A 13090-nucleotide genomic window follows, 5' to 3' on the forward strand; every position below is an offset into this window, starting at 1 on the left:
AGGAGGGCCCAGCGACGCCGCCGCGCCAGCTCCCAGGGCCCGGCCCGCCCCGGCGCTCACGCTCTCGGGGCGGACTCCCGGCCCTCCGCGCCCTCTCGAGCGGCGATGGCCCCGCTCGGATACTTCTTACTCCTCTGCAGCCTGAAGCAGGCTCTGGGCAGCTACCCGATCTGGTGGTGAGTGAGCCTCCTCGCGTTCGCCCCTGCCCCTGTGCGCCGGGCCCGCAGCAGACGGCCCCCTCGGGCAGGGACCCCGCGGTGGCCGGAGCCCGCGCCCTTCTGCTCCAGCCCCGCGTGCGGGCCGCGGGCGGTTGGTTTTCCTTGACGGCCACTTTGGACCTGTTCAGGCCGCTGGGACGCGTGGGTGGCGGAGCTTCCGGAGACATTGATTCCCGAGCCGGGGAGTGGGGGAGGTTGCGGAGGTCCTAGCTGCCCCTGGCGTCGGACAGGGCGAACAGTGGGCTGGGGAGAGGCTGAAAGAAGGTCGGCACGCACGGTCACCGAGGGGACAGGCAGCTCGAGGCCAGGGCACAGGCGAGGGAAGAGGGCAAGCGAGAGGGAATTCGCCGGAGACTTCCCTCAAAAACCGTATCTTACACACAAACACACACACACACACGTTTTAAAACAAAGTCGGTGAGACAAGACTGAACAGCTCGGAGCAGCGTGGTTACGTAAAGAAAGCTGGGACCCGGCAGGGAGTGGCGCAGAGCCGGCGGCGGGGCGCACTGGGGGCTGGCCCCGGGCCCCGCGCGCCTCCCCGCCGCAGTCCGTGCGCGGGGGTTTCCAGGGGTCCTCTCTGCAAGCCCTTCGCCTGGGTCCGCCTAGCGAGGAGGGGCTGCTGTAGAAAGAGGTAAGGGTGAGTTAAGCACGAGGTGTGAGGGGCTCCAGGACCCTCAATCAGAAAGCACTTAGCTGCGCCCTCCACGCCAGAAAAGGCGCGTTCCGTGAGACCCTCCCCAGCCTGGCGATGGAAGTGCAGATAAACCAAAGGAAGGGTCCCCAAAGGTCTCTCTCAGGCCTCCCACCTCCACCGCACATATCCTGTGGGAGGGGGAACGGGGGCCACACTTTCGCCACGCCTTGTGATCCTTCAGAGCCCTCATCAAGCAAGGATCACCGCAGTTCCGAATTAAGGGCGCTCTGAGATGCCCAAGATTGGGGAACACAAGTGGCAGGAATGTGGGCGCTCAGGGCCAGGCGCAGCGCTGGTAGGTCCTGCAGTTGGAGACAAGCCTCCCCACAAGCGTGCACACCCCCGCCCCATCATTCTCCGACGGCAGCCTGGAATTATAATAATTACGCTGAGGGGAAGGGGGGAGACCCAGCGAGCCGAGGTACATCTAATCCGATAATAATTTTTCTCTTCGAGATGGTTCAGGAGCGCGGGCTCCCGCGGTAGAGGCGCCGGGCCAGGAGCAGCCGGGCGGGGAAAGGGCAGCCTTAGGCAGCTGACGGGCCTGGAAGAGGCCGCGAGGCCGCGGGGACGCGCTTCGGGGACCCCCGCGCACCCCTACTTCCGCGAGCCCCATTTCCTATGCGGCACCTGCGGCGCCCAGTGGCCCACCTGAGGGCCATGCTCGGGGCGCGCCTTGGGGCGCTGGGATACTGACGCGCGTCCAGACGGCCGCAGGGAGTCAGGGGCAGCGCGTCTGTCGGAGAGAGCCCTGAGGGTGGCCGGCTTACGCACCAGGCAGGCTTCTAATTAGAACCCGCCGCCGCGTTCCTGAGCGCAAAAGGAAGCGCCTTGGCCCCCGCGACCTTCCCATAAATGTCGCCAGCTTCCTGGCAACCCTGCGCCCTAGAATCTTTGTCCTGTCGGCCCTGAGGGTTCCTAGCCTCGGTCTCCGTCCACCCCATACGCATGTATACCTCCCTTTCACCTGGGCCCCCTGTGTTCTACCCTGAATGGACCCTAAGACACCCTCCAGGACAGTCAGGCATTCTGCAGGGGAGCCAGGAGGAGCAGAGAAGTGAAGTCCCTGTACCCTCTCCACCCTCCCATCAAGAGTGCAGGACAGTCCTTTGGCCACACAGGGAAGGGGGGGCATAGAACCCCACCTGACACTGAGGGGGGTGGGTGGTGAGAACCCCTCCCCCATCCCTACCCCCACTTTGTTCTCAGTAGGGTTCTCACACTTGGGGATTCTCTGCTTCCTGAGAAGCAGCCTCCCCTTGGGGGAGGCTGGCTTCCTGTAGACAAGTCTGCCCCCTTCTTGATCCCCTCTCTGCCCCCAGGCAGGCTGCTCGGGCTGGAGCAAGGACATGCCTTCCCCCAGGCGTGAGCAGCACACAGGCAGCATAGGGAGGAAGACTCACAGAAGGACAGCGCTGCAGGACTCCTGCTGCTGCCCCCCGCCACTTGTGTCCTGCAGTTTAATAGCCAGGGAAGATTCTCTTTCTCTGAGTCTTCTACCCAGTAGAGCGTCTCCTCCTTTCTCCTGTCTCCCAGCATCCTCCCCAGATTAAGCATCACCAGGGGAGGAAGGGACCTTGGCCCCTGCCAGGTGGGCTCCTGGTGAGCCCCAGTGGAGCAGAGCAGGCTGGGGTGGGCGGCCTCTCTGTAGCTCCTCACCTGTGCCCCCAGCCCCTCCCTAACATGAAGCCGCTGGCCCCTTGCTTCTCCCCCCTCCACCATCACCAGCACATGAAAGTGAAAGTGAAGGGGAATCTCCTCACCTGGAGAAACAAACAAGGAAACAGCCCAAATCAGGGTAATTAGGCTTTTGAAGTTGGCAGAGGGAGAGGCAAAGGTGTCCCTGTGTGGCCAGCAGCACTGTGAGAGTGTGAAGGGCCACCTGCCTCCCCAGGGCCGGGTGGCCCAGAGGTGTCTTACACCCACGCAGCAGATGCCAGCAGTCCCAAGGCCGAGCGGGTCTGAAATGCAGAGAGACAGGCCTGGTCTAACACTGAATGGCTCAGAGCTGCACAGACGTCCAGGGGCATCCATTCTGAGCTCATCCAGTGACAGAGAGGAGCCAGGCAGGAGACCAAACCAAGGCCTATGCACCTGACCACCTGCGTCCCATGAGGCCACAGACAGCAGGAACCTAGTGACCCCCGCCTCCCTGCACACCCCTTCTAAGCTGAGTTCTCACGAACAAGAATTCATGGAAGAGCCCACATGGACAGAGGACAGGGCAGTTGTGCTGCAAGGAGACCGTGGCCCCATCTGAGAACAATCCCCAGGCACGCCCGCACTCCAGGGCACTCTGACCACCTCTCCCTTCTTCTTCCCATGTCTGGGTTAATGACATCTTGTCATCTCCCCAGGGACCCCACCAGGACCCTAGAGGTAGGCCTGTGCCTCCCGCCACCACCTCCCCAGGGTCCAAGCCCATTTTGGGGCTCGCAATTGGATTTTGTTCATCTTTCAAGTCCCTCTGCTGCCTTTACCAGACTGGGCTGTGGCACTCCTGCCACGGCCACCTCCTGCTTCGGTTCTCAGTCCTGGCCCTCCCCTGGGACCCACACCCTCCCAGCCACCTGGAGTTGCTGCCAGGCCTGGCCATAGCCACCCCTGCTGCCTGTCAGAGCACAGCAAGCTCCGCCCCTCACCCAGCCCTGCTCTCCCTCTCAGGCGGTTCCTTCTGCCCGGCCATCACCGGCTCCTGCTGGACTGTGGGCTCCCGAACACAGAGGCCTGGCTGCCTGCAGATGGCCACCCCGGTTGTCCCAGGGAAGTGCGGTGTGGGCCGTGTTCAGCCTTTTTCCTGCCCCTGGCCTGCTCCACAGCCTCACTCATGCTCCCTCCAGGGTGCCCCTCACATCCCTCTGGACCTCGAGCTTGTCAATATGACAGAAACACATCGTGACCTCCATTTTTATAGGGCACCTCACACAGCCCTCCACAGAACATGTAGAAACTTTCAGGCCCCCCACTCTCCTACACACTCATGGGTGCAAACAACCTCCTGGGCACAAGAGCTCAGCCCCTCATCCCAGCCCTTCATGGGCTGGAGGGCTGGCACCCCTGGAGGCCCTACTCAGCCAGTGTCTGCACCACACCACTGCCAGGCACCTCGCCCCGTGTCCTCAGTCCTGATGGGCCTCACTGTGGTGGGGAGACAGACTGACTGGAAGACGGGTCAGGTGAAGAGGCAGCTTAGGGGGCAGGAGCCAGGAAGGGGTGCAGGAGGGAAGGAGCTCGGCTGGAATGATGGGTCAGGCAGACATGTGCGGCGTGTGGGCAGGTGGCTGCAGCACGGGTGTTTCGGGGACCGAGAGGGGCCAGTCGGGCAGGGCAGGGACATGGCCCGGGGTACCCAAAAACTCAGATGGGAAAGGCCTTGTGATAGGAGGGATGGGTGCCACTCCTGGAGTTGCCCTGCCTCCACATTAGCCTGCCACTGGCGCACTCCCTCCACAGGCCCAGCCTCACCCTAGCCCCTTCTTCCTTCCCCCTTCGCCTGCGTCTGTCTGTGTCTCTCTGTCTGTTTCTCTGTTCCCTGTCTCTGTTCCTCCATGTCTCCATACCTTTGTCTCTCAGTCTCTCCCTGTCTGTCTGTCTCTTCCCTGTATCTGTCTCTGCCCATCTCTGTCTCTGTCACTTTGTGTCTGTCTCTGCCTCTTTCACTCTTTGTCCGTCTGTCTCTCTCTGCCTGTTTCTGTCACTCTATCTCTTTTCACCTCTGTCTCTCTGTCTTTTGCAGTTTCAGTCTCTCGTCTCTGCCTCTGGCACTGAGGACAGCAGTCACTAGTAAATAAAACTCATGAAACGAGTTGAGTGGAGTCATCAGGCCAGCCCTCCCAGAGCTGTGGGATCTCAGGGCCCTGGGGTGGCATTGCCCCTCAGAGCTGCCCACACACAAACCCCTCCTGAGGGTGACGGTCAGGACTGGCCACAGATCCATAGCCACCACAGGGACCCACCACACCCTTTCAGAGCGCAAAAGCTCCTCCTGCCTGGCGCTGGCACCTCAGGCACTGGCCGACTTGGGCCCTTGAGGCCAGCTGCCCCTCTGACTCAAGAGGCTTGTTCCAACGATGTTTGCTTCGTATAAGCCTCCTGGAATCCTTTGTAGCAGGGAGAACAGGATAAGTAGATACAGTCACAGCAGCCCAGTCTTAGGGGTGGTGACCACTCAGTGGCCACTTCTTCCACTGGGTCCCTTGTGTACATCGCCGTGCTGCGAGGAGGGAAGCTCCGGTGTCCAGCAGCTCTCCCAAGATGCAGGAAACAGGGCTCGTGCCATCTCCATCGAGGGACCCCATTGGGGCTTCTCAACGTGGGGCCTACTGCGCAGAGCCCAAATGTGAACACTTGACCACCTGTCCATGAAGAAACCAGAACAGAAATTGAGAATTTAAAAAGGATTTGGTGACATTGTAGCGGTTTGACAGTGCTGCAACTATTTCTGTGGATTTTGTAATAATGGAAATTTAAAAACAAACCAACAGCATCCCTCTGTTGGGACTCTAGTCTGAGAAAGCCAGCCTGAAGCCACACCTGGAGTGATGGGGGTGGGGAGGTCTCTCAATGTGGACCACTGCCTGTAGACTTCTAACTTGCCCCCTTTACGAGTAGTTGAAGGACTGCGTTGCTGTTTCTGTTCAGAAGACCCGCTTCATGTCTCTGAAGGCAGTTGGTTGGGGAAGAAGGATTAAACTCTGTGTGGCTCAAGGGGCGGGGCTGGGGCAGAGGTTGCAGGTGCCAAGGAGGCTGGTTCCGGCTCCTGAAGAGAAAAGGCTCCCTAGGGATGAGAGCCAGTGCCCCGAATGGTACCTGGAAAGTGCTGAGCTGCAGCTACCAAGGCTGAAGAAAAAGAATGTCATTCACAAAGGAGACCTGTACAGCCCCACAGACAGGGTCTCACTCTGTCACCAAGGCTGGAGTGCAGAGATGTGATCTCGGCTCACTGCAGCCTCGACCCTCATGGGCTCAAACGATCCTCCCATCTCAGCCTCCTGAGTAGCTGGGGCCACAGGCACGCACCACCACGCCCAGCTAATTTTTGTATTTTTTGTAGAGACTCATTTCACCATGTGGCCCAGGCTGGTCTCAACCTCCTGGGCCCCAGCAGTCCTCCCATCTTGGCCCCTTGTGAGTAGCTGGGATTACAGGCTCATGCCACTACGCCTGGCTAATGTTTTTTATTTTTTGTTGAGATGGAGTCTTGCTTCATGGCCCAGGCTGTGCACTTTAATGTTGGACAATCCCCCACCCCACCCCTCACTGGTTACAACCCTGAGGCTGGTGAGGGGCACATGGCCTCTTCCTTGGCCTCCCTACTGGCCTCCCCAGGTGACACCCTGGAGGTGTCTCTCACGTTGCTGCTTCCACATTCCTTCCCCGGCAAAACGTGCCGCTGCCGCCCAGGGAAACTGGCAAGTGCGTGGCCGCGGGCACAGGAGCCGCTGTGCCTGCTGGGACTCGTTCAAAGTATGTGTCAGTAATCCCAGCTGGGCCGGTGGGCAGGAGGAGGTGCGGGTTGGGAGAGCTCCAGGCAGGGCTGGGCAGCCTGGACTGGGAAGGGGTGCCGACACCCAGGAGGGACCTGAGGCCCCTAAATCCTGGGGACCCTAGCCAGCTCACAAGGTGCTTGAGCTGCCAAGAGTGGTCTTCCAGGCAGCTCCAGTTCCACCACTGGATGTGAGGAGAAGCCAGAGCCTCAGGGGTCTCCCAGGCAGGTGGGCACCCTCGGGCAGCCCTCGGGAAGTCTCAGCCTGGGTGAGCTGGGATGTCATCCACCAACAGGCAAACACTCCGAGCTTCAGGTCTGAGGAAGGAAACCTTATCCCTGCCCATGGAGTGGCCCTGATCTTAAGAAGACAAAGATTTTGAACAGGATGTTTGCTCCAGAGGCCCCACAGAGAGGAAGCCCACCGGCCCAAGCAGGACCCTCCATGGCAGAGACACGCACCTGCCCTGGTCCTCCATACCTGCCTGTGTTGCAGCTGTGCTGGAGCCAGAGGGGTCCCAGGAGGCGGCCAGCTGGCCTCAGGGCACAAATTGCATCCTGGAGGGGCAGCCCTGGCAGGCCCGCGAGTGGGGTGCACTGGGTCCCTCTCAGGCCAGGAGGAGGCTGAAATGACATCCAGCAGGGCAGCAGGGCCTGAGAGCAGTGCCCCCATTCCATGCACTGCTCCCCTCCTCTCTCAGAGCTTCAGGTAGGAGAGGGGTCCATAACTCCTTTTGACAGATGGAGAAACTGAGGCCCCGGAGGGGAAAGAGAGAAAGAGCAAACAAACAAATGAGTAACAGGGCCCAGTTGAAGCCCATGCCTGCCTTCCAGGCCTCCTGTCCACACACCTGGGTGGAGCATTACTGTGAGGTCTCCACGCCCCCAGCAAACATGCAAGCACAGAGCCGTGCTCCTGGTATATGGGTGCTCTGAGTTTGCTAAATTTTACTGCTGAAAGACACCAGGCCTGGACTTGAGAAACCTAAGAGCCTGCCAGCTTCAGAAGGACTTGCACTGGAATAGTGGAAGCTGGATATGATGGCCACTCAGGATCCCCACAGCTGTGTGGCTGTGAGAAGGCCTCCACGCTTTGCCCTGAGCCTCCGTCCGTAGGGATTAGATAGCACCTCCAGTGCCACCACATAAGATGGGAAATTGCTCATGGGACCAAACCAAGCCAGAGAGGCCAGCATGGCATGGACTGGGGTGGCCTACCGCCTGCCTTGTGGTCCTGGGCCAGCCTCCTTCCTCCCCTGCATGTCACAGCCAGCATCTCTGCCGTACCCCTGGCAAGCTGCCTGGCCTTTGGACAGAAGTGAGGGAGTGAGGAAGAAAAACCGTTAGTGCTTGCGGGCTGCAGGCATGGCTGCTGTGACTTTGGCCACAGGCGGGAGCCGTGGGTCTAGGTACTGGGGCCATTTTACAAAACTACATTTGTGTGTGTTCTGAGTGAATATGACAGCCTCCCCTTCAAAACAAACTATTATTGGTGGGGGGAAGAACCTAACAGCATTTGTGAAAATCTGAAATCTGCGAAGCGAGGCCGGGTGCGGGTGGTCAAGCCTGTAACCCAGCCCACTTTGGGAGGCCGAGGCGGCGCGGATCAGCAAGTCAGCGAGATCGCGAGACCATTCCTGCTAACACAGTGAAACCCCGTCTCTTACCTACAAAAAGTATAAAAACTAGCTTGGGCGAGGGTGGCGGGCGCTCTGTTAGTCCCAGCCTACTCGGGAGGCTGAGGCCACGAGAATGCGTGAACCCGGGAGGTCGGAGCTTGCAGTGAGCTGAGATCCGGCCCACTGCAACTCCAGCTGGGCGACAGAGCGAGACTCCGTCTCAAAAAAAAAAAAAAAATAAAAAAAAAAAGAAAATCTGGAAGGAAAGACAAGTCTGTGATCTTACCAACTTTTCAACTTTTGTTTTCTAAGAATAGAAACAGTTTATGTTCTGTTTTTGAAAACTCACTAAGCATCATCTCCGTTTCTGGGGCCTTCTGGATGATCACACGATGGTTCCAGTAGGCCTTGTGGTGCTGGAGTGCTGTGATCTGCTAGCCCAGCTCTGCCATTCACTCCAGAGCTGGGATTCCAGGGAAAGGGGACAGAGCAAGAGAGGCTGGAGATACTGGAAGAGCAGGGGCACATTCCCTTGGGACACCGATTTTGCACGGCCAGAGGGATATCTGGTGTCCCATCCAGTTGGGCAGTTAGAATTCCAGCCACTCAGCTGTGTGGCGGCTGGACGTGGGAAACATGGACTCTTCCTGGGACACTCTGGTGTTGGCAGTGAGAGGGGAAAGGGAATGAATTCCTCATCCAGTGAATCACAGGCTCGGGGTGCAGGGCATGGGGTCAGGGAGGGCAGGCTGGCCTCAGCCTCTCCCTGGGGATTGGGCCCAGCCTTCCTGCCCCTGCTGTTCCCACCGCCCTGAGGCAGGGCCCAGGCCTCACTGCGATCCAGATCGATGGCATCCAGGAAGTGAGTAGGGAGTGATGGATGACAAGATCACCGCCCCCTCCCTCCCTCTCACGCCTTCCAAGTGCTTACCTGTGGTTCTTTGTGTGAGTGACCCTCAGCAAGGACCCTTCGTCCCTGACCAGGCACTTGTTTGCATGCCTACAAAGCGTGGGAGAGGTTGAAGGAGAGATTGGAGAATTCATCAGAAGCCCCAGAAGCCCAAGTGGGAGCTCCTGGCCCTGACTCCTGGCTGGGGCCACGCTTGTCTTAGGGCACCAGGCAGGACAGTGGCCACTCGTGGCTGCTCCGCCCAAGGCCATGAGCAGGCAGGAGCCACGGACTGACAGCCAGCGCTCAGGGTCTGTCCGTGCCTGTCACCTTCTGGGCACCTGATGTTGCCCCTTTCCATCCCCCCACATGCTTTAAGAGTCTGCTACTACCTTGCTCTTTTGGGGGACCCTTTTTTGGGGTGGAGGTAGGTCCCTGACCCCCCAGGGTGATTATCAGCAAGATTGACTCCCCAGAGCCTCGGCCCAAGGGAGCCCCCAAGGACCTTCAGAGTCCTCGTGAAGACAGACATGGCCATGGAGCAAGTTTAGACTCAAGGAAGCCGTAGAAGTTTCCCCGTTAGCCTTAGAATGTCCAAGCCAGAGGCAGCCTGGGTGAACCCAGCACATGTTCCCCATGGCACTCATGCTTCTGGGGCCACCCTTTAGAGGAACCTGCTCTAAACCATGACCACCCAGTTCAGCTGGGGAAACTGAGGTTCCAACAATCCCAAAGCTGCAGGTGCAACAGTTAGGGCCACCACCCATGTCCCCCTGGGTGGCCTCCTGGGGTGGAAAGGGGGCTGCACTGGGGACAGGAAGCCCTATGATGTCTTGGGTCATCAGCTGCAAGGAGGCTGTCCAGGCTCTGTGTGACTTGCACCATTTATCTCTGATTCGTTTGTAAATGTTATTTTGCAGGGACTGGGGTTTCATACATGTACTGGTCCATTCTGCATTGCTATAAAGGAATGCCTGAGACTAGAAAGGAAAAAGGTTTAATTGGCTTAGGGTTCTGCAGGCTGTACAAGCATGGCACCAGCATCCACTTCTGCTGAGGCCTCAGGGAGCTTCCACTCATGGTGGAAGGCAAAGGGGGGACACATGTGTCACACATGGGAGAGGGAGCAGGGGAGGGTGCCAGTCTCCTTCTAACAACCAGCTCCTGCATGAACTCATAGAGGGAGAACTCCCTCATTACCGCAGGGAGGGCACCATGCCATTCACGAGTGATCTGCCTCTGAGACCTAAATGGGTGGGACCCACTAGGCCCCACCTCCAACACTGGGGTTCACATTTCAACATGAGATTTGGAGAGGACACACATCCAAACTACATCAACACATTTGAAGGGCATTGTAGGATCTTAGAAAGCAGCAGCCCCTGGAGGCCAGCATGCGGGAAGCCCTGTTCTGCTGTATTAGCCCCGTGGCTGTGGCAAAGCTCCATTCCCTGAGCCTTGGCTTGCTGCTCTGGGAGGTCCCAGTGCTACCTATGCAGGTCATGTGGGTTTGGGGGAGCCACATGACTAGAACCTGTGGTCAGGTCACCAGTGAGCTCTGCCCAGCAGGTGGAGGCCAGGTAAGGGGCTGGGTGGTGGTAGTAACAGGAGCAATGCTGGGTAGTGGAAGGGAGAAACAACCAGCTTCAGCAAGGCTCCCTTTCAGCGACAAGAGTGCTGGAAAGGTGGAGAGGCCGCAGGAGGAGGGAAGAGGAGGGACTAGCTCTCTAAAGACCACAGTGGCCAGGCGCGGTGGTTCACACCTGTAATTTCAGCATTTTGGAAGGCCAAGGCGGGAGGATGGTTTGAGTCCAGGAGTTCAAGACCAGCCTGGGCAACATAGAAAGACCCCATCTCTACAAAAAATACAGAAGTTAGCCAGGCATCATGGCACAGGCCTGTGATTCCAACTACTTGGAAGGCTGAGGCTAAGATGGGAGAATCCCTTGAACCCTGGAGGTCAAGGCTGCAGTGAGCCCTCAGCCTGGATGACAGAGCAAGACCTCATCTCTAAAAAAGTAAATTAATAAAATTTTACAAATAATAAAGGCCATGTCGATAGTCTGGCAGAGACAGCAGTGGCTCAGGTCCCTGGAGCTTGCCTAGCAAGATGCCGGAGGTGGCAGCCTGGCCCTCAGATCCTTCTTCTTCTCTGGGTCTGAGAAGCTTAGGTGTTGGAACTCAGAGGTGGTCAGGAAATGCCAGCATGAGCAGGAAAGGGAGAGGGAGTATCTGCTACCTCCCAGTGCTGCAAGACCCTGTCTCTACAAAAAATACGCAGACTGACCTCCCCAGTTTGGGCATAAGAGTCCTTTTCATGTTCCAAGATCGGATCCGGGAGTCCAAGTTGCATCGTATCTGATGCATCCTGAGAACTTGTGCTGAGAACAGGACCCTGGGGACACACCATCTCGAAGACTGGGTTCTCATTCACTCTCTGTTTGCAAGCCCCTCCCCCACTCACTGCAGCCAATACTCCCTGGCGAGACCCTGAGACAGGCCTGTCTGTCCCTTGTCCCAGGCAAGCCTGGCCCACAGGGTGTGGGAGGAGGAAGTTACAGGTCATGGTTTCTCAAGCAGTGATGGATTCCAGGCATCTGCATTCTCCTTGGATTAGAAATTTGGATCCTAGGAGGTTTGGGGGCTGGGGAAGGGATAGTGCCTGTGCAATTTAGATTTTTTATTTTTTTTAGAGACAGGGTCTCACTCTATCACCCAGTCTGGTGTAATCAGAGCTCACTGTAGCCTTGTCCTCCTGGGCTCAAGTGATTCTTCTACCTCAGCCTCCCAGGCAGCTGGGACTACAGGTGTGTGCCACTGCACCCAGCTAACTTTTATATTTTTGTAGAGATGGGGTCTTGCTATGTTGCCCAGATTGGTCTTGAACTCCTGGCCTCAAGCAATCCACCTGCCTCAGCCTTCTAAAGTGCTGAGATTACAAGCATGAGCCACCCTGCCCAGCCTTATTTTTGATTTTCTGTTTAATGACCCAACTGATCCTTCAAGGCCCAACCAAAATCTGGGGGCCCAGTGAGCCTCCTGGGCCCTCGTCTGCACTGTTTCCTGGCCCCACAGGAGCTCCCCCTCTGCCTGCCAGCTTTCCACCCTCCTCAGGCAGGGTCTATGTGGCCCAGGCCTTCTGGTGGCCTGGTGCTGTCAGAAGGAGAAATCTCTCAGGAAGAAACTCAAGGAACTAGAGGGGCCCTCTGGTCCACAGGAGGCAGGAGAAGCTCATCCTGACCCCAAACCACAAGGGCCCGTCAAGGGAGGGGACCCATCAGGGCTGTTAGAGACCAGGGATGCTGCAGCCACCTCTGGGATGGCAGCTGGCCACCTGCACCCTGGCCATACTCAGGAAGATGGTGGGCCAGGGCCCACCCAGGAGGAGGGTGAGAGGGGCACAGAGCTGGCTGACTCAGCACCCTGAGAATGGAGCCTTCAGACTTGGGAGTCCCCCCTCTCTACTTTCCCTAGAGACCAGGGAAAGGCCACCCCTCCCAGTCCCGAGCCTGAGAGCCCAGGTAACCCTGGCTCCATGCTGGTCATAGTGTTCTGGGGGTGGGCAGAGTGACAGCCCCCAAAATGAATCCAGCATCTAGCCTTAGAGAAGGGATGCATCTTGGAAATGGCCACATCCCCCAGGGCAGTCCCTGTTTTGTAAGCAGCGAGCTCTAAGTGGATTCCTTTGTTTCTCCTCATTCTAATTCTCCAAGTAAACAAAGACATTCAACTACTCAAGTTTTTCCTTCTTTCGGACACCTCTTGCTCACTTCCCTGGCTGTAAGCCAGGCTGGCCCTAAAGCCTAGGTACCCAGCCCTTCTCAGACACACTCCCAGGCCCCAGCCATGACACTCAAATGTTTGTCCCCTACAACATTCCATTAGGAAAATTTTCAAACATCTGGAAAAGATGCAGCCTTTGGACATCAAAGCCTTGTGTGTCCATAGCTCACACTGAATCAGCCTGCTTTATCTCACACCCACCACCCTCTCCATTCTCTATCTATCTGTCTTATCTTTTTATGCTTACGTCAGTCTGCTCTGTCCCAAACACTGTAGCAGGCACGTCCTGAACCAGTGCTGGATGTTTTGCAAGTAACATCCCACATGGAGTCTCGCCATAGAATGGGTGAAGGGGAAGCATCTGGGTTCATGGAATGGAGGCACCTCACCTGGGGCAGC

At 57.8% G+C, this 13090-nt stretch overlaps 1 protein-coding gene across 1 annotated transcript in view; it reads left to right on the forward strand.

The window, feature by feature from the left end:
• Positions 1-6: 6 nt before the first annotated feature.
• WNT3A (Wnt family member 3A) overlaps positions 7-13090 on the forward strand; it is a 54344-nt gene continuing 41260 nt past the window's right edge. Inside the window, exon 1 of the mRNA XM_017883819.1 lies at positions 7-176. Within this exon, the coding sequence (XP_017739308.1) occupies positions 106-176 (71 nt within the window). The 5' untranslated portion in view covers positions 7-105. The remainder of the gene's footprint in view (positions 177-13090) is intronic.

Source organism: Rhinopithecus bieti, unplaced genomic scaffold (genome assembly GCF_001698545.2).
Source record: "Rhinopithecus bieti isolate Rb0 unplaced genomic scaffold, ASM169854v2 scaffold_14404, whole genome shotgun sequence".
Lineage (NCBI taxonomy): Eukaryota > Metazoa > Chordata > Mammalia > Primates > Cercopithecidae > Rhinopithecus > Rhinopithecus bieti.